Source organism: Sinohyriopsis cumingii, chromosome 6 (assembly GCF_028554795.1).
Source record: "Sinohyriopsis cumingii isolate HCF-2022 chromosome 6, ASM2855479v2, whole genome shotgun sequence".
In the NCBI taxonomy this organism is placed as follows: domain Eukaryota; kingdom Metazoa; phylum Mollusca; class Bivalvia; order Unionida; family Unionidae; genus Sinohyriopsis; species Sinohyriopsis cumingii.
Window position 1 is genome coordinate 139,166,234 of NC_142966.1, and position 19,521 is coordinate 139,185,754.

The 19,521-nt window shown below is 32.8% G+C and overlaps 1 protein-coding gene across 2 annotated transcripts in view; it reads right to left on the reverse strand.

Moving 5' to 3' along the window:
* Positions 1–3,252: 3,252 nt before the first annotated feature.
* Positions 3,253–19,521, reverse strand: part of LOC149798106 (DCN1-like protein 5) — a 60,108-nt gene continuing 43,839 nt past the window's right edge. For both annotated transcript variants that reach the window (XM_089963193.1, XM_089963192.1), the window contains exon 10: positions 3,253–18,504. In XM_089963193.1, coding sequence (XP_089819319.1) covers positions 18,443–18,504 — 62 coding nt within the window. In that variant the 3' untranslated portion in view covers positions 3,253–18,442. The remainder of the gene's footprint in view (positions 18,505–19,521) is intronic.

Here is a 19,521-nt window from a genome sequence, read left to right on the forward strand (position 1 = left end):
TTATTATTCCTTATATACAAATGGAGATCACTGATTTTTCTGCGACGCGAAGGAAAGAACCAGTCAAGCATAATTCAGTGCTACCAAATTCTATCAGAATGATCATCATAGGACCGTCAGGATCAGGTAAAACACAGCTGTTGCTGAACATGATAATGAAGTGGATGAAATGGGACAAACTATACTTGATAGCTCCGTCTGTGGATGATCAACGTTGTTATGATGTTATAAAAGATTTTAATGAGAGTGCAAAAGCGCTGAGTGAAGACGGCGAGGATGTTGTTGAATTTATAACTGATATTGAAGAAGCTCCGTCCGTGGAAGACCTTAACGGGGAAATAAATAACCTAGTAGTGTATGATGATGTGATGCTGGACAAGCAAAAAAATCCTGCAAGAATATTTTCACGAGGTCGTCATAAAAACACCGATGTCATTTATGTTACTCAGCGTTATACACAAATTCCAAAAGTAATCAGGGATAACTGTAATCTTCTTGCTGTGTTTAATGGAGTTGATGTTCATACGCTGAGAAATATTCATCAAACCTGGTGTAGCGGCGATATGGATATTAATAAGTTTAAGAATTTCTTTAGTCGCGCTCAAAGAAACCAGCACGGATTTGTGACAATAAATTTACACGATCCCAGAACAAGATACCGTATCGGACTTGATACACTGTATGGTTAACATAAAAATGTTTTCTTAGGAATCGAAGATTCCCATGGAAATGCAGAGCATTTCTCGGAAACTCATTTCGTAGAGCAGCAGAGGGGGCGTAAACTACACCTGATTTTTCGATGATACCTCACCGTGGAAATTATGTCGGATACGAGTCGGATTTATTGAAGTAACTCGCGTTATATCAGCGGAAATACAAAGCATTTCTGGAAATGCGAAGCATTTCTCAAGGACATTTTTTTTTGTCTCGTTTTCTGAATAAAAGTGTTATTTCGTCGAAATAAGCCCTCTATCGAGGAATAGTTTCCTGGAGGGGTTTATTGTGAAAATAGTTTCGGTCTGTTCGCCCCCTCTGCTGCTTGTCCGATATCATACAACAGTTGCCCCCGAACAGCCAACGACAAAAGTTAGCTACTTATAGAAAGACACAAGGTAGCTACTTATGGGAGAGAAGCACTCAAAGGGACGATACTTTTGGCTTCAAACCAGTCCATGAAGACGTGCCACTAAGCCTTTAAAGTGGAGGACCTTCTAGTTCGTGGATCTGTTTCCACGACTGAAGCGTTTACTTGTTTTTGTTGCAATGCTGTCCTGACAATAGCCAAGGAGCAAGGAGAAGACGTTCTGGGCGAGGATGGCGCACCCGAGTCGAGGTTGTTGAGAAGATTCGACCTGGCCGGGATCTTCCTGAGTAGATCTATTCGCCGGATTGATATCTTTGTCCGAGCATTTGTCACAACGGAGAGGGGAAATCAGAATCGTACTGCACTTCTGGACTTCGATTTCTCCATAATCTTTGGAACTAAGATCGTCGAGTGGGGGGAGGGGGAGGGCAGGTGTAGGCAAAAGCTCAAAGAACCTCACAATTAACAGAAATAGCGTTGAGTGGGGAGACGGAAATTGACAGGTTATGACTCCAACTAGTTGCAAAGAAATACCGATCACCAGACTCCCCCATAGCTGGCAAATCTGAATAAATACCGACGGACGAATGGAGGGACCATTCCAGACCAAAATGCAGAGTCGGGGTTATTTAGTATTTAGGAGATGTCACTATTAATGAGGTGCTTCGTCTCGTTCTGAAGATGATACTTAAAGGTTTTACCATATTTTACAACAGATCTGTAACATCTGAATGACTCTCAAGGCCTTTCATGCCAGGATGTTGTAAAATTTGGTCAAATTCTCTTTAATTTGTTTTTATGAAAGAAGCTGTTAAAAGGTTTTACTATTATTTCTTACAGCTGCCATATTTAATAGGAAATAGGTACCCATTGTATAAAATTGAAAGCTCTGTGTCAGGACGCATTTGAATATTTTATGTTTTTAGTAATGATGGATATGTTTGGTGGCAGATCAGCAACATTTGTACAGATGTTGATTAAGCTTTTTGTCATATTTAGTCAAATTTTGGTGAACCGATTTTGAGAAGTTGTTTAAAGGTTATTACATTGTTAGTAATGTGTTCATATTTGATGAAAGTTCCTACGAATTTGAAAATTCTTCATGCCCTGGATGGATATTCTCTGACCATTTTAACTGAAATTGGTCCAGTGGTCTTTAAAACAATCGGACATTTGCAAAGGCTGCCCATTGGTTGATGTACAATGGATGCAGGACCATATAATAAACAGCTAAAACCTTTGAGCAAAGTAAACAAAAATCTATAATTGTTGATTAACACATGAGAAATCAAAATTAGCTCATCACCAGTGCACAGAGTTCTGCCTAATTTCCATTAAAATAATTTATTTTGTATACCGTTTTTTTTAATTATTTTGGATAGTAACTTTTTCTAAAGCAATGTTATAGTTGTACAAGGAACATAGTCATCAGTCAGACCATTGGGTTTGTAAATGGTATATAGTCATGACAATTACCCAGTGTATATAGTCATTAAAAAAAACAAACCCCAAGGTAATCACATTAAGTCATGTATCAGTCCACATGAAGAAGTTAAATTTTGTTTGCCAATATGTGATGGCTCACACCTTTCCAACCAAAATACTGCTCAGTGGTCAACGGTATCATGTTGAAGCCTAACAGGTAGAGCCTGTGATCCATTAATAACAGTTACGCAGGTGTCAGCATTTATTTTCTACCATTTCCTTAAACACAATAATATGAAACATTGAGCTTCATGATTAGAAATATGGCAATTTCTATTATAATCAAAATAAAACTAAAGATTTAATTAAAAAAAAAACGTCACCCAATAAAAACAAACTTGCCAAATCATTTAAATGCAAAGACTAATTAGATCATCTGTATATGAATCTAGACATGCGCACTGGTCAAGCAGTTTCTGCCCTATAAGAATTTAAGATTGTAATCAAAGAAGTCCAAAAGGAACCCCAAAAGTAATAAAAATGCAAAGATCACTTAAATGGCAAACCCCCTCCCCAAAACCACAAAAGAATCCGTACAACTGAATATGCACAGGAACAAAGTGATTTTGTCAAAGTTTTGTGATTTTCATGTAATTATGCTAGAAAGCCAACTCCGAGCAGGAGGGTGGGAGCATATCAGGTTTTCCCAGGGATGTACTAAAAGAAAGGAAACTAAAAGCAAATTTGTTGATTCATTATAATAATTTATTTGAACATGAGCAAGACTTACATTAAAAACTCTCACAAATACACAACCAATTGTCATGCAAAACTCAAACTTTGCTGCTTTTTCAACACCATTCTATTTGCAATATGTAATCAGCATTTAAAAAAAGGGATGTCTAAACACCGATGGTCCATCTGTGCCCTCCAAGCTCATTATTCACCCTTGTGAATGCAAGCAGGTACATGGGAACAAAAACCTGCTTTGTTACATGGTCAATGCTTACACTGCTGCAATGTCATTTAGCAGTGCCCTTCAAGTCCATTAATCATCCTTGTGATTGCAATCAGGCATACAGGGACAAAAACCATCTTTATTACATGGAAAGCGCTTAATTATATTAACTCAATATTGCTGCAATGTCATTAACAATAGTCATTTGCCAATTAACTGGTCTGTAACTCTCCGATTATAAGCCCCTCACAACTTCTATTAGAGTTTAACCAAGTTTTATTTAAGCAAGATGTCTTTATGTTGAAAAGCACATAACACTTTTTCAAAAAATATTTTAGACTCGCATCTTGAGCTTATCATACTATCTATATCATACTATCTACTACACTGTCATAAATTTGTCATACCTGGGAGTTGGGTAAAAATCACCACTTTAACCATTCACCACAAAATAAAAAATTATAAAATACTTCTCATTGATAAACTTGACACTACCCCGTAAGACAGATGGGCAGTCTTCTTTCCAAGTACATCCGAGTCAAACATTAACTGGCAAAGAAAAAGGTTTTAAAATTCCCAGTAAAATAATTGCAGGAAATCATTACTTATTCCTCTTCTATTACATTATTTCATTGTACCATCTTGAAATAAATGGAGGAAGTACTTATTTTTTGCCACCAATATAACTCCTACAAACAGTTTCAACTTGGTTCTCTTGATTGATGGGTGATGACAGAAATAGCCAAGTGTTTACATACATATATATGCACAGATACTAAATCCTGTTGCTATCTAATCCTACAAGACCCAAAACTACTACATCACACCAAAATATATTTGCTTGGAAGCTGACCCAGACACACATGCATAAGACTTCACACCATGGTTATACTGACAGGGTATGAATACTGTCAGCGTATTAACTGCTGTCTTTTATTACACGACTACGATCTAATAACAAAATTATTATGTTCTAGAAAATAAAAATCCAATAAAACTAATAATTACTGTCTGAAAATAGGATAGAAAGACAATAGCCAAACAAACCTTTCTGTAAGAGATAAAACAGCCACACTCACTAATATCTGACACTTGCACACTGCATTATATTCTCCTACACATTTTGAATACATGTATTTCTTAATTGGTACAAATTAGTTTCAAAGGTTTCACTTTGAACGCTGATAATTTCAGTGTAACAGAAGTGAAATAATATAAACTGTTCAAATCACCATAGATATTAAGGTAGGAATACTTTTTGTAACCATTCAATTCCATAATCTATTGTAACAAACAGTGTCACTACAATCACTGTACCAAACATAAAAAGCTAACATTAATACTGAACATAATAAAATATCAGAACAATTATCATAATTTACCTATACAAAGACAGACAATGTCAGTTTTCTACATTCGTACAAAACTGAAAAAGATAACTACAATTCAAAGTCTAAAGATAATTTTAGTTCACAGATAATTATAATGCACAATCCATTGGCAATTAAAATGCCAAGTCCTAAATAATATGTGGAAATCTGTATATTCAGCATATTTAAAAATACTGGACCTGAGGTCATGTGATGCAAGAAGCTTAAGCTTGCAAGGGCATTCTATGCAATGTGAACAAAGACCCAACATTTTTTTAATACTCAATAATCTTTTTATAAACCTAAAATCAAGCATACCAGTAATTAGCCAGGGCTAGTTCATCTAACTGGGGCATATTTACCATATAAGGAAGCAGTGAATATTTTTTATATCTATTATGGCTATTATGGTTCTTATTTTCAATTGTATATTTCATTATCAGTTTTGCTATCAAGTTTATTTAGGATAGCTGAATTCTTGTGCTTTTATATACATAGCTTCTTGCTTAATACAGCCAAAAGAAGTACATCATATAATCCTTCTATGGACATTAACTGGGTGATCTAAAGTTTATGATGAAAGAAATGATCAATATCAAAAGAAAGATTCATGCATAGATACAACAATTAGGAAAATCAGTTTGAAATCAGTTTGATATATGTAAATAAGTCTACCATATATAATGGTGTACAAGTTGATAGATGCAAATAAGTATATGCCATATATATTGGTGTGTAAGTTGGACCCAGCAGCAAACAAGATGGACTATGATCTATCATGCTGGCAGATCTGGGTCTATGTTATATCCTCTTGTGATTAGTTTTAACAACTGGTATTTACCCAGATCTGCATTATATGATTGCAGATCAGGATCTATACAGTTAGCAGCTGGATTCAACTTTTATACGAGTACATATGGTATAATAGGTACTCATCTGATGTGCCATGCTTCACAAGAATGAAATAATTACATGTAATGGCCAAATAATACAACATTACACATTTATTACATATAATGGCCAAATGTAATACAACATTACACATTTATTACATATAATGGCCAAATGTAATACAACATTACACATTAGTTACATTCAACATTTATAAAACTGCAATCAAAACCTGCATGTCAAATTCTAAACAATGCAAAGAGAAATTTTGTAGAGTTTTAATGGGAAGACTATCAAATTAAAACTGGCAATTTATTTCTATATAATGGAAGACTAACCTGTAAACCATCTTTTTATGATTGCTACTATATGTTAAGATTTTCTACATATCTAAGTCTGCTGCAAATTCAAAGTTCTTGTAATTGCTCATATAACCTATTTTCTTTAACACATGCATACCCTATGAATGTAAACAATAAACATCAAGTAATGGTTTTTTGCATACCTTATGAATGTAAACAACGAAAACCAAGTAATAATGTCATTTGATTGTTTTATGAAGATAAACAATAAACCCCAAGTAATAATGTCTTTTGCTTGCTCGATGAAAATATAAAGTATTGGCGTTTCTTGCTTGCTCTATGAAGATAAACAATATACAACAAGCAATTATACAGTTTTTGCTTGCTCCAAGATAAACAACAATAAACAACAAGTAATTTCACAGTTTTTGCTCGCTCTATAAGATAAACAATACACTTAAAGTAATAATACATCTTTTGCTTTCTCTCCTGCTTGATTTATATATATTTTTGTTTTCAAAATGCCTTGAAGTTGACCCGAGTGTAGATTTCAATGCTGATCTCTTATGGTTTTTACAATACTAAATTTCGGTCAAAGAAGGGAAAGGGTGCATTAACCTTTGGTTTATTGTCCATCTCAGGGACCTTTTAATATATACAGCAAACAACTTTACCCAGAAATTTAAAAAAGATTTTAAAATTACACTGAGGATAAGGATTATTGTTGTTGTTATGGGTTTCATGCCATTTTTCAGCACATGATAGACCATTCTTGGCGACTGGTACATTTGGTGAAGGATGACCCTGGGAAAGACTACCAACCCATGAAAAGCTACTGCAAGCTTTCTCCTGTACTCACTTTGGCCGAGCCAAAGATTTGAACCCATGCAGACAGAGATGAGATGTCAGTAATCTGTAAAGGCAAGCAACTTAGAACACTTGGCCACCAAAGTACCAGGGTAGGGGTAGCACATATATGAATGGGCAGCACTCACAAAAATTGGCAAACATCATGCTAGTGAGACCGTATTTCTCAATTCTTTTAATTCTTTTTGTCATTTTGTGAATTTAATGATGTATTTAATGCATTACCCTTAAAAAAGGCTTCAATACAAGGTTACAACTTTTTCCATCAAATCATAAGTTTCAGAAATGCATGTGTAATACTTGTTTTCATTCTACTGTTAGTCAAGGCTAAGGCATAAAATATCCTACCTTCTACTGTATGCCCATGAATCTATATTAATGACATTCGATTTGACATCTATGATAGCAAAATCACTTAACAACTGCAATAGAAATTTAGTACATTAAAAACCATACGAGACCAGCATCAAAATCTTCTTCAAACAGCTTTATGCAAATACACTGGTTAGTTCATAACATCTACAGCTGTTTAATAAAATCAAGGTTAAAAAACTGAAAAGTATAATGTCTTTCAATTGATTTTCTTCACATGAGAAGACAAAAAAATGCATTAATTGCATTGGGGGAGGGCAATGTCCAGTGAATCCAACTGTGTGAATTAATAAAATGAATGAATACATGAACTGAATAATGGATAAAATGAATGAATACATGAACTGAATAATGGATAAAATGAATGAATAAAATGAAATGAATACATGATATGAATAATGGATGAAATGAATGAATATGAATGAATAAAATGAATGAATACATGAATTGAATAATGGATAAAATGAAAGAATATATTAATGAATAAAATGAATACATATGAATAATGAATAAAATGAAATGAATACATGATATGAATAATGAATAAAATGAAATGAATACATGATATGAATGGATAAAATGAATGATATGAATGAATAAAATGAATGAATACATGAATTGAATAATGAATAAAATGAAATGAATACATGACATGAATAAATAAATGAATACATGAAATGAACAATGAATACATGAATTGAATAATGAATACAATGAAATGAATACATGATATGAATAATGGATAAACTGAATATATGCATGAAGAACTGTTTAACATAAAGACTTTTTTCCATTTAAGTATATTTGTAAACAAATGTAGACAAGTACAGTGGTTCAAGAACCGTAGAGAAATTATTTTTAAACTGCTACTTTGTGACTAAAATGATTAATTTACTTTATCACTTTAAAAAAGTAAAATTCTGCATGCTTCACTTAGTTTTAATAAACTGAGATATATGACTTTTCCCATTAATCATACTCGGAAAGTATAAAAAAACTTTGACCATTCAAATGCTGCTTTCATTCTCATTACTACTATTTCAATAGTCTTGCGGCACAAAACATTTTGTACAAAATAATTATAATTTCGACTGCATAATTAATTCTGACTAATTCAGTCTTTAACTTCACATGCCAGTTTTATACTTCAAAGGCAATGCATCAAGATTCAGAGGAGTGGGTAAGTCAAAGAGAAGATGCAAAAATGAATAAATGAATGAATAAATAAATCAATACATGAGAGAGAAATATAAATATCTGGATTTACACAAAAGAATAATTAAAAGGATAAATACCTGACCATTACAAGACTTTTGAGACTATCAGATCAAAAAAACAAATTTGTTTTATTCACAAAATTACACTTTATTTTGAAAAAGGACATTTTAACAGTAATGAAAAGAGGAAATACAGTAATGTCAAAATGGGGATTGTATAGTGTTTTTTATATAAAAAAATGGATCAAGCAATAAAGTAATTTTTGTCATTGCTGATTGTCATCATACTTCACATAACAAACTTTCAATAATGGTAAAAATCTCCCCTAATTAGAGAAAATAAAACAAGCTTTAATGTTATTCAGGACTTGGAGAAAATAAAACAAGCCTTTATTGTTATTTATGACTTGGAGAAAATAAAACAAGCCTTTATTGTTATTTATGACTTGGAGAAAATAAAACAAGCCTTTATTGTTATTTACGACTCGGAGAAAATAAAACAAGCCTTTATTGTTATTTACGACTTGGAGAAAACAAAACAAACTTTATTGTTTTTTATGACTTGGAGGAAATAAAACAAGCCTTTATTGTTATTTATGACTTGGAGAAAATAAAATAAGTATTTATTGTTATTTATGACTTGGAGAAAATAAAACACGCTTTATTGTTTTTTATGACTTGCAGAAAATGAAACAAAACTTTATTGTTATTTATCCTACATCTGGTCTTTATTTTATTCTTGTGTGTTCTTAATATAGCAACATATTTAAATGAGATCTTTCAAGATTCAATAAATCGCAGTCTTGTTTAAAGATACTGTTGGTAAATCAAAACTTGCTAACTCTGATAAATCAAGGATCCACATTTAATATTATACCTTTTACATTAAGTACAACATATTTATAATTGAAACCGAGGTTTAAGACGTTATGGAGTCTTGTCATTTTTTTTTACTAACAATTTCTTGATGGTCTATGGGTAGTGAATAGATTTACCCCCTCAATGGAAACCATGCTAGTTTCTGTGTCACTTCAAGTGCACTGAATGTGAACATCTTCTATTGTATTAAACTAATTTAAGAGGTTGACAGCCATATATACACACAATAAAGTACGATGCACTTTAAACATTAGTATACGGAGATTAAAAATTGAATCTCCGTATACTAGTGTTTAAAGTGCATCTTACTTTATTGTTTAAAAAAATCATACAACTCAATGAGAAGGAAGAATACATATCCATTGTACAATTTGTATTATCTATAGTTACATATCACCCTTTCAAGGGCATGCTGACTTGTATTATCTATAGTTACATATCACCCTTTCAAGGGCATGCCGACTTGTATTATCTATAGTTACATATCACCCTTTCAAGGGCATGCCGACTTGTATTATCTATAGTTACATATCACCCTTTCAAGGGCATGCCGACTTGTATTATCTATAGTTACATATCACCCTTTCAAGGGCATGCCGACTTGTATTATCTATAGTTACATATCACCCTTTCAAGGGCATGCCGACTTGTATTATCTATAGTTACATATCACCCTTTCAAGGGCATGCCGACTTGTATTATCTATAGTTACATATCACCCTTTCAAGGGCATGCCGACTTGTATTATCTATAGTTACATATCACCCTTTCAAGGGCATGCCGACTTGTATTATCTATAGTTACATATCACCCTTTCAAGGGCATGCCGACTTGTATTATCTATAGTTACATATCACCCTTTCAAGGGCATGCCGACTTGTATTATCTATAGTTACATATCACCCTTTCAAGGGCATGCCGACTTGTATTATCTATAGTTACATATCACCCTTTCAAGGGCATGCCGACTTATATTATCTATAGTTACATATCACCCTTATACTGCATCCAGCTTCGAGTAAAACGTGTCAGTAACTCCTATAAAATCCTGAAGAACTCAAAAGATTTATGAATGTACTGTTTAGATGATGATCCTGTAGTTTTACAGCAATCCATAAAAAAACTGAGACAATTTGCATTTACAAGATTCCATCTGTTGAAAAATATGAGACTAGCAATATTCACAAGACAATGTCATGAACTACATCTAACTTCAAGACAAACTCTTGATTAACTCATAAAACTGCAGAGTCACAGTGATTTGTACATAAAAATTAAGGTGATGGCCACAGTATTTATTAAGCTCAAAGCAATCCATCAAAGACTGGATGACTAGTTGTATTCACAAGATTGTATACTGGATGGACTGAGGGATGGACAGAAAAATATGATTCCTGTATACCTTGCTGTATTGGGCATATGCTGATTAAACATTTCCTGCACTGGATGTCATATCTCCTACACTAGAAACAAATCTCAAGCACTTGTTCTTTGGACTTGTCATTTGACTATGACCATAAAGAAAACTTAACCAATATTTTCAACTGATCTTGACCTTGCCTAGGGGAAAGTAGAAGAGTACTGATGCGAAAGGGTGGAATAAGCTATGATTTAAAACAAATTATTTATCTGTGTGCATAACAGTGAGATACTGACCCTAAATAGGACAACATAAATTTCACTGGCGACGACATTTTGTATTTAGTAGGTACTTAAACGGTCTAGTTGTATGAAAGTGAGACCTGTACTAGATGTTCTACCTGATACTGTGACATAAGGCTTGTGAGTCAACAGGACTATAATAACTGAATGCATGGAAACATACCAACATTTAAACTATTACTGGACAAAATTCAATGGCACAAAATTTGCTTTTTAAAAGAAAGACTATCAATAATATTAATAATAATAATTATAATAATAATAATAATAATAATTACAATAATATTGATGATGATGATGATGATGATGATATATGCAATATAATGAGAAACATGCACTTGTAAGTTTCATATTCAAGGAAAAAATGAACTAATAATGGGTAATGATCAAAATATTTTTAGATTTGTATTTCTTGCCATCTAGAGTAATAGGGACTTTAACAAATGAATGCAAAGAAAAACACAAACATTGAAACAATTACTAGAAAAAAATTCCATGACAAAACACTTTATTTTTTGTCTTTATTAAAAGAAAAGTCATCAATGAATTTAATAATAATAATAATAATAATAATAATAATATTAATAATAAATAATGATGATGATGATGAGATTATGCCAGATCAAGTGAAACACATAATTTTCGTTAATCTAGGGAAAGAGAACTGTTAATGGGTAATGCTGAAAATTCATTTAGATTTCCTAGAAATAAAAATTCAAATCAAACATGAACACTTTGAGTGATTACATATCTAATGAGGTAAAATACTATACAAGCAAATTGTTACAGCATACGCTCCATAGCTTGCACACACGGTATCTCACACAGACCACACAAGTTTGCTAAAAGTTCATTGCCAGAATAATCTACAAGGAAATATACACAGACACCTATATACCAGAGTACAGTGCTTATCTATGGACTCCATATTATAAGTTTGGATATATTAGTACATGAAATAATTTTCTACAGAATGACATCAATACAATCAAACAGGTTCCTGATGGGAATCAAACCCTTGCCACGAGTAACTGCACTTACTGTGCAGTTACCAGCATGCTACCCCATTTGGTGATGTGTTTATTCCCCCCAAGAAAGAACTGAACAAGGCTGGAGGCAACAAGATCTTGTGATGCACAAGAGTTCACTTGCAAGGCAAAAAGAAATGACCACTCAGATATATGCAACAAGTCACAGAATTAATTATAAAACAATAGCTTGAAATAAATTATAACTCTATAACCAGTTTGATTATAATGGCATATATATATATAAACAAGTACTGACAGTTTGGCTGATAATTAGTGGCAACCTTATAAACAAAGAATATAACTACATGCGTAACCATCTCATACTTCCCATTCCAAGCAAATTTTGCCCCTTTATGACTGGCCAACATTACAACATCACGGTATTTCTCTTTCACAAGTTTTCCCTAACACCAGAGGCCATCTCTCTTATTGAGCCACCTTTACATTGCTGAAGAGGAAGCCTAGTAATTGGAAGACAACTATAAAATACTAATGAATTTTGAGTGCCTTTGATGGGCCTTTAACAAACAAGTAAAATTCTTCATAAAAAAAACTCTGGCCAATATGTAGTTATAGTACAAGTGTAATGTTTTAATGCTTCTCAAATATTTTATTGACCGGCATTTCAAGCTATTGAGTATTTCTCAAAAAAGACAAATGCTTAGCATAACACTCTTCCCTAAGGTTTACATCCTGGTAAGGGTCGAATCTACAAATACATGCATACAGCAAATTAAATTATGACTTTATCTAAGATGGGTGGGTTTTTAAATGACAATGTCTTTCCCATACTGATCAAGTGGATAATTCTAATCCCAGTTAACTGAATACACACAATTACTTCCAATCCTTTGAATCTTTACTGAAAATGCAAAACTAATTATTCCTGCAAGTGAAAAACTAATGCATTATATATTTACAATATAAAGGATTTGCTCTCTGATGGCTTATTGGCAGAAGAAATGATCCTGTTTTCTTAACCATGCTTGAATGTTTAACTTGTTGGAGTTACTGGCAATACCTCGCAACAGTGAAACAGAACCAGAGGTAAGGGCTACTTGTTGCTTTCACATAGACTAAAATACATTACACAGAAATAAAAGCACAACCATGTCTTTAAGCCAAGGCTAGTTTCATGTAAAATGAAGAATTTAACATTACTATCATATTAAACACAGTACTAAACCCAGTAAAATGAAGAATTTAACATTATTGTCATATTCAACAAAATACTAAACTGCACTGACAAAAAACAGACACAAAAAGAAGTTTCCTTGAGCATATCCAAGGCACAGTGCATAGTCAAAATAAAACATTTTTAAGCTACAACTGAATTTCATAAATTTTCACTGAAGCAAATCAACACTGGTCAACTTCTAACTGTTGCAAAAATGAAGCTCAGCAGAACCTGAAATAGACAACTTTCTTATTTTCCTCCAAGATATTTAAATTTTATGTTATGAAAACGGCTGAGAAACTGACAATATGGATAAAGGGCTATAGAAGATCTACCAGTATGTAAATATATATTAACATCAAAACTCAATCCCACTGAACTTTAAAGCATACTTAATTATGGCACAAAGCAACAATTTGTCCTTCTCTAATTTACAATGAAACTTATCTGATTTGCATATTGTTAAACCATTTCTACACATACATAGTAAAGTGGCAGAATGTTAACATAATGTGACTGAAATTCAAATCATTATAATTTCAAACTAATGCCACATATATATAAAAAAATCACTGACACAATTTGCTAACTTCTGCATAGCTTTATAAAAGAACATATTTAGAAATATTTCTTACAGTATTTGAAAAATCAATGTTCAAAAATTTGAAACTTTTTTTTTCTCAAGAAATCAAAATGTTCAATAACATGAAGTCTCTTGAAAATAATAATTACTCTATCTCCCAAATGTAATGCAATAAAGAGAAAATGAACTTTCACAATAAGTCATCTTTCTTATCACAATCAAGGTAATATGGACATACAGGTGGAAAGACAAAGGTGACACTATACGCCCTATGCCCTACTGATGTCATGATGGTAAATTAAAAGATTAATGGAAAATGCTTTGTCTTACAGGCTGACCAACTGAATGATCCAAGTTCCTGCACAAACACTGGTACATGAAAATGTAATATTCATAAATGTGATCATCAGGTAGACTTTATGACTCAGACTAAACACAACTGTCCAAGATGTGTGAAAAAATACATGAAAACCCTCAAAAAGCTAAAAAAGCAGTATCCTATTCACTGTTTGGATGTGTATCGGAAATTTTCCAGAAATGAAGAGAAAATCTCCTTGAATTCTCTTCCCAAAAATAGCATGTATATGATGTTACCTTATGTAGCCATTTGCACTTTGCCTCTAAATGTCTCAACTAGATTTAAATTTTGTACATGTCCAGGAAGCTTAACATCTATGCAAACAGTTAAAATGATCACTGGATCATGATAAGTACATTCCTTTAAAATTCATTTATTTGTAGCTATCCTATGGATGAATCTAACCATCAGGTCTTAAAATGGTGCACAGAACAGCATCAGGTCTTAAGATGGCGCACAGAACAGCATCAGGTCTTAAGATGGTGCACAGAACAGCATCAGATCTTAAGATGGTGCACAGAACGGCATCAGGTCTTAAGACGGTGCACAGAACAACATCAGGTCTTAAGATGGTGCACAGAACAGCATCAGGTCTTAAAATGGTGCACAGAACAGCATTAAAAAATGAAGGTATATATAATAACATAGTCAAAGGAGAATTAAAAAAAAGTTAATCACATTTCTAACCCTGTGAGTACTTTCAAGGAAGTACCATATATACTTGCTTATAAGCTGGGTCCAACTGTAATTTGAATGACCTCCAATACGAGACTGCCTTGAAAGACCATAGTACAAAATCCTAAATCATCCAAAGTATGAATATAGTCCATTAAATTTTAATATAAACAAAAAGCTACTGATACTGTGTAAATGTGACTACTCCAGTTTCTCTTCACCTTTTTCTTGCTAAATCCTCAGTGGTGGAACCAATTCAACTGCAATCATTATTGTTTGATCTTTATCATCATTTGTTTGTGGTGATTGTTCTGTTCTCCTATTATGTCCCTAATTGAACTGCTGATAATGGACAAATTAAAATGTTCTATCAGTATTGTTTACCATTTTCTTGCATACAGATTTTCATAAACTTTGCATGTACTTTGACTAGAATCTCTGTTAAATGCAGGAAGCAAGTCTAATCCATAAATTGCAAAGGAAATCATAGTAAACTGTAAATAACAAAGACATGGGGACATGACAATTTAGTTAAATACAGATATCATTATATACAGGAGATGGAAATGATGTTTCAGTGTGTTGGGGAATGAAAAGGTACTTATGTGATAATGACTGTTGCCATATGGGAAGCTAACTGTATTTATAAACACAGACAAATTAGTAAAATACACATTATATAATTAGAACTGAACATGTACTGATACGTAAAACAGTGTAGATAAATCTTGAGCAAACTTTGCTAAAGACAACACGCAGAGCATTCATAATACAATAAAAAAGCTCATAAAAGACCTTTCTCTAGATCTTTCCGCAGCCTTCCAAGTAAAAAAGCTCATAAAAGGCCTTTCTCTAGATCCTTCCGCAGCCCTCTGATTAAAAAAGCTCATAAAAGGCCTTTCTCTAGGTCTTTCTGCAGCCTTCTGATCAGCGTTACAGAAAAATGTTTATCTCCCACCAAAAAAAGAAATCAAATGTTTGAAGAACATGGTAACTTCTCTTCACAATATTAGCAAAATGGGGGGAAAACTAAGATCGCTTAAGATTCACATGGAAATAAATCTGCTGGAAAAATGTTTTTCACTTAAAATTACAAGAGGACAAAGTGGTAGGCCGGAATTCACTCATCTGGCTAATAAAACAGCAGCTGGCCAAGAAATTGAGTTCAGCAGGATTGTCTCTGAATAGGATGGTCAATGAAACAATTTCCATGGCTCTGAATAGGATGGTCAATGAAACAATTTCCATGGCTTTTGAATGAATATATTAAGAAAACAACTGTTTTAAGGTTTCTCTATCTTTTATATCTTTATCCATATCTGATGATGTGTCAGTATCATCTCTTTAATACTAAAAGCGTGTGCCATGATGATTTCTGTCAAAGTTGCAAAACTCTGACAATTTGTTATTTTTGAGGTTAATCCGCTAAACTGTTTAATTTTTTTATCCTGCTGAGCAATAATCTTCTGAGAACAAATGATTTAATTTTCTTCTTTTTAAAGTAATGGTGAACTTTTATGATGGTCGATTGGCGTCATTTGTATGAATCTAAAAGTCCTTTATGTGAGGATGCTTTCTGTCGATTGGACTAAATTCTGTTGATCAACCCTTGAAAAGTTGTTGTTAGAACATTTTTTAAAGTAACAGTTGTTATATCTGATGAAGGATCAGCAGCATTTGTAAAATCAAAAAGTCTTTCATGTCAGGATGGTAATCAAATCCTGCTCCATGAATTTTGAGAGAAGATGATTAAGGGTTTATCTTGTATGTAATGTCATTTATACTGATCCTAAAATGTACTGCATGCTTGGATGCTTTCATTCAAATCTGGTCATGTTCTATTAAGCAATTTTTGATAAGTTGTTTAAAGCTTTTGATTTATTTAGTAACTGTGGTCATGTTTGAATACAGATCAGCATAATTTAAAAAACATGTTGCAACCTTTAGACCAGTATGTTTACTGTAAAATTTTGTCAAATTCCACTTTGCGGTTCTCGAGGAATTATTTAATGGCTTTCTATTTTAGTATAGTGGTGGATAAGGATCATTTGTACAAACTTCAAAGGCCTTGCTCAAATTATATTTAGTAATTAGTTTAGAAGTTATTTAAATTTGTAGTTCCCATTTTTAATAATGGTGGCCATATTTGATTATGGCTCAGCACTGACTGAAAATACATCCTGATGTCAGAATGTTGTTAATAACAATTGTGAATGTGAGATCATTGATGAAGAACCATAACATATGCTCCCTTAACAACCTTATTGCTAGGTGAGCTAAATTAAAAGACATCTTTTTTTTAAAGCTTTTGCTTTATCCTCTGACAATGTGCAAGTAAGTTTGAAACATATTTTTTTTTACTACAATGAAAACTAACATTTGAAAAGTGAAACAGAAAAACCAAGTTACTGAGATTTAAAATCTGTTATTCACATAAGGGTATAATGGAAATGTACATGTAAGATCTGGAAGACAGAATTTGAATCAGAAAATTCCAAAAGAGTTTTCAGGAAACAATTTGTTCTGCCATGCTATTTAGTTTCATATAAATATCGCTTTTACTAAATTTAACATGTACAGTAATACTGCATGGCATTGCAAATGACGTGTCATGCATGGCAAAGCATAACAATCAAGCCAACATAGTGTAATTCTAAGTTATTTCACTATGCTATTGTGTGTAATTCAAAGTAATTTCACTATGGTATTGTTTTAATTCTAAGTAATTTCATAATGCTGTTCTCTGTAATATTAAGCAATTTCACTATGTTATTCTGTGTAATTCAAAGTAATTTCACCATGCTATTCTGTGTAATTCAAAGTAATTTCACTATGCTGTTCTGTGTAATTTAAAGTAATTTCACTATGCTCTTCTGTGTAATTCAAAGTAATTTCACTATGCTTTTTGGTTTTAATTCAGAGTAATTTCAATGTGCTATTCTGTAGTTGCATGAAAGAAAATCATTATTTTCTGTCATAGTATTAACAGAATCTTACATTTATACTCAATGCAAATGAAATCTACGAAACTGTTAAAATAACTGCCAAAGTTTGCAAAGATATATATTATTTCACTTGTTTCATATTTTTTTTAAATATTAGGACTCACAAAAGATCCTTGTAAGATCATCTTCAAAAAACATGACCACAACACACAGAAGCTGTATAATGCTAACAATGACAACATTGATGCTGACAGAAAAGTGATACCTATGTACCTATATATTCCTAACGGCTAAGACATGTATATGTAACACTAAAAAACAACAACAGGGAACCAGGAAAAAGGTATTCTCTAAACATGACTGGTTACAGTTTTTAAATAGTCGGTATGCGCTGCAATTGGACCAAAGAGGTAAGGCCATATACTGTAATCTAATATACTGGATGCCTGCTGTTATTTACAATATATTACATTTTCTCTCATATCCCAAAAATTATACATTCAACATATTCTAATCATCTTTCTCCAAGTCATTTATCTCTTGCTCCATACTTTCTTTCACTCAATTTCCTCTCTGTCTGTAGTACATTCACTTCCTACTGGCACCATTTTCTGTGGCAACATATGAAAGACTGGAGTTAAAACCATTAGCTGGCCATAGTTCTTTGTTCCTTTAGCCATTCTACAAATTCATCTAAAAGGACAGGCCCTGAAAGATAGTGAAGATAAGACGATTTTATGACTTTAATTTCTATTTTACTTTACATGCAACTTTAGTTACAACAAATTACATAAACATCATAAACAGCCCCCCTTTTAATTCCCCCTCTTCACCATTGCATCAGTTACCCAAGTCTTATGGCCAGAATTCTTTGGCATCTACAAAATTGTGTTCAAAAGTACCCAGCTTGGTTGGACACACCTCAAATGTGGCCAGCAGCCAGCATATTAGTGTCTCCAAATATGTCATCTTTACACTTCATGAGTGGACACATAATGGTTTTTGAGGATGAAAATCTTGTGAATATTTGTTGATTTCTAAATTCAACACATCAGCATTTGATCCAATATTCTGAAAAAGTACCTAAGATTAATCAATACAAAGTGGTACTGTAAATAATATGATTATCCTAACTGTGCCATAAGGCTGTGTCACTTCGATAATTACCAACTATAATTACTGCTGATAATTATTAAGATGATAAAAGCAACAGCTGAGATGCACAGTACTGTTCAGGTAAAGTCATTGTAACATGTTGCCGAAAAGTAAAATGGTATGTTAGCCATTGTGGCTTCTCTCTCGTTGACTACAAACTATATCCGAATGGGTTCCAGACTAAAATCAGTTATGTCCTTTGTAAATACAGCATTTTGTCTAAGAGCTAGAAATTAGTTTGACAGTTGAATATTTACCAATGAAGGAATAACTTGTTGCAAAAGTGCAAAATGTCGTCAGACATTCTAAGGTTATAAGGAAAAAGGAAAGCAATTCAACTATGTGAAAAACCAGAATCGGGATTTCACCACAATAATCATATTTCAAAACATTTGCTTTTATTCCATAATCTTGTATTTTAAGGGTCATTTTTAAAAGACCAACAACTAAATCTTAAGGATTAAGGTAGGTCTGTATATGTAGTCACTACTCACATCTGTGTGATCCCCCTCAAGATAAAACCACCCATGTGATAAGACCACTTTCTTACTGATGAAGGGGGTGGTCTTG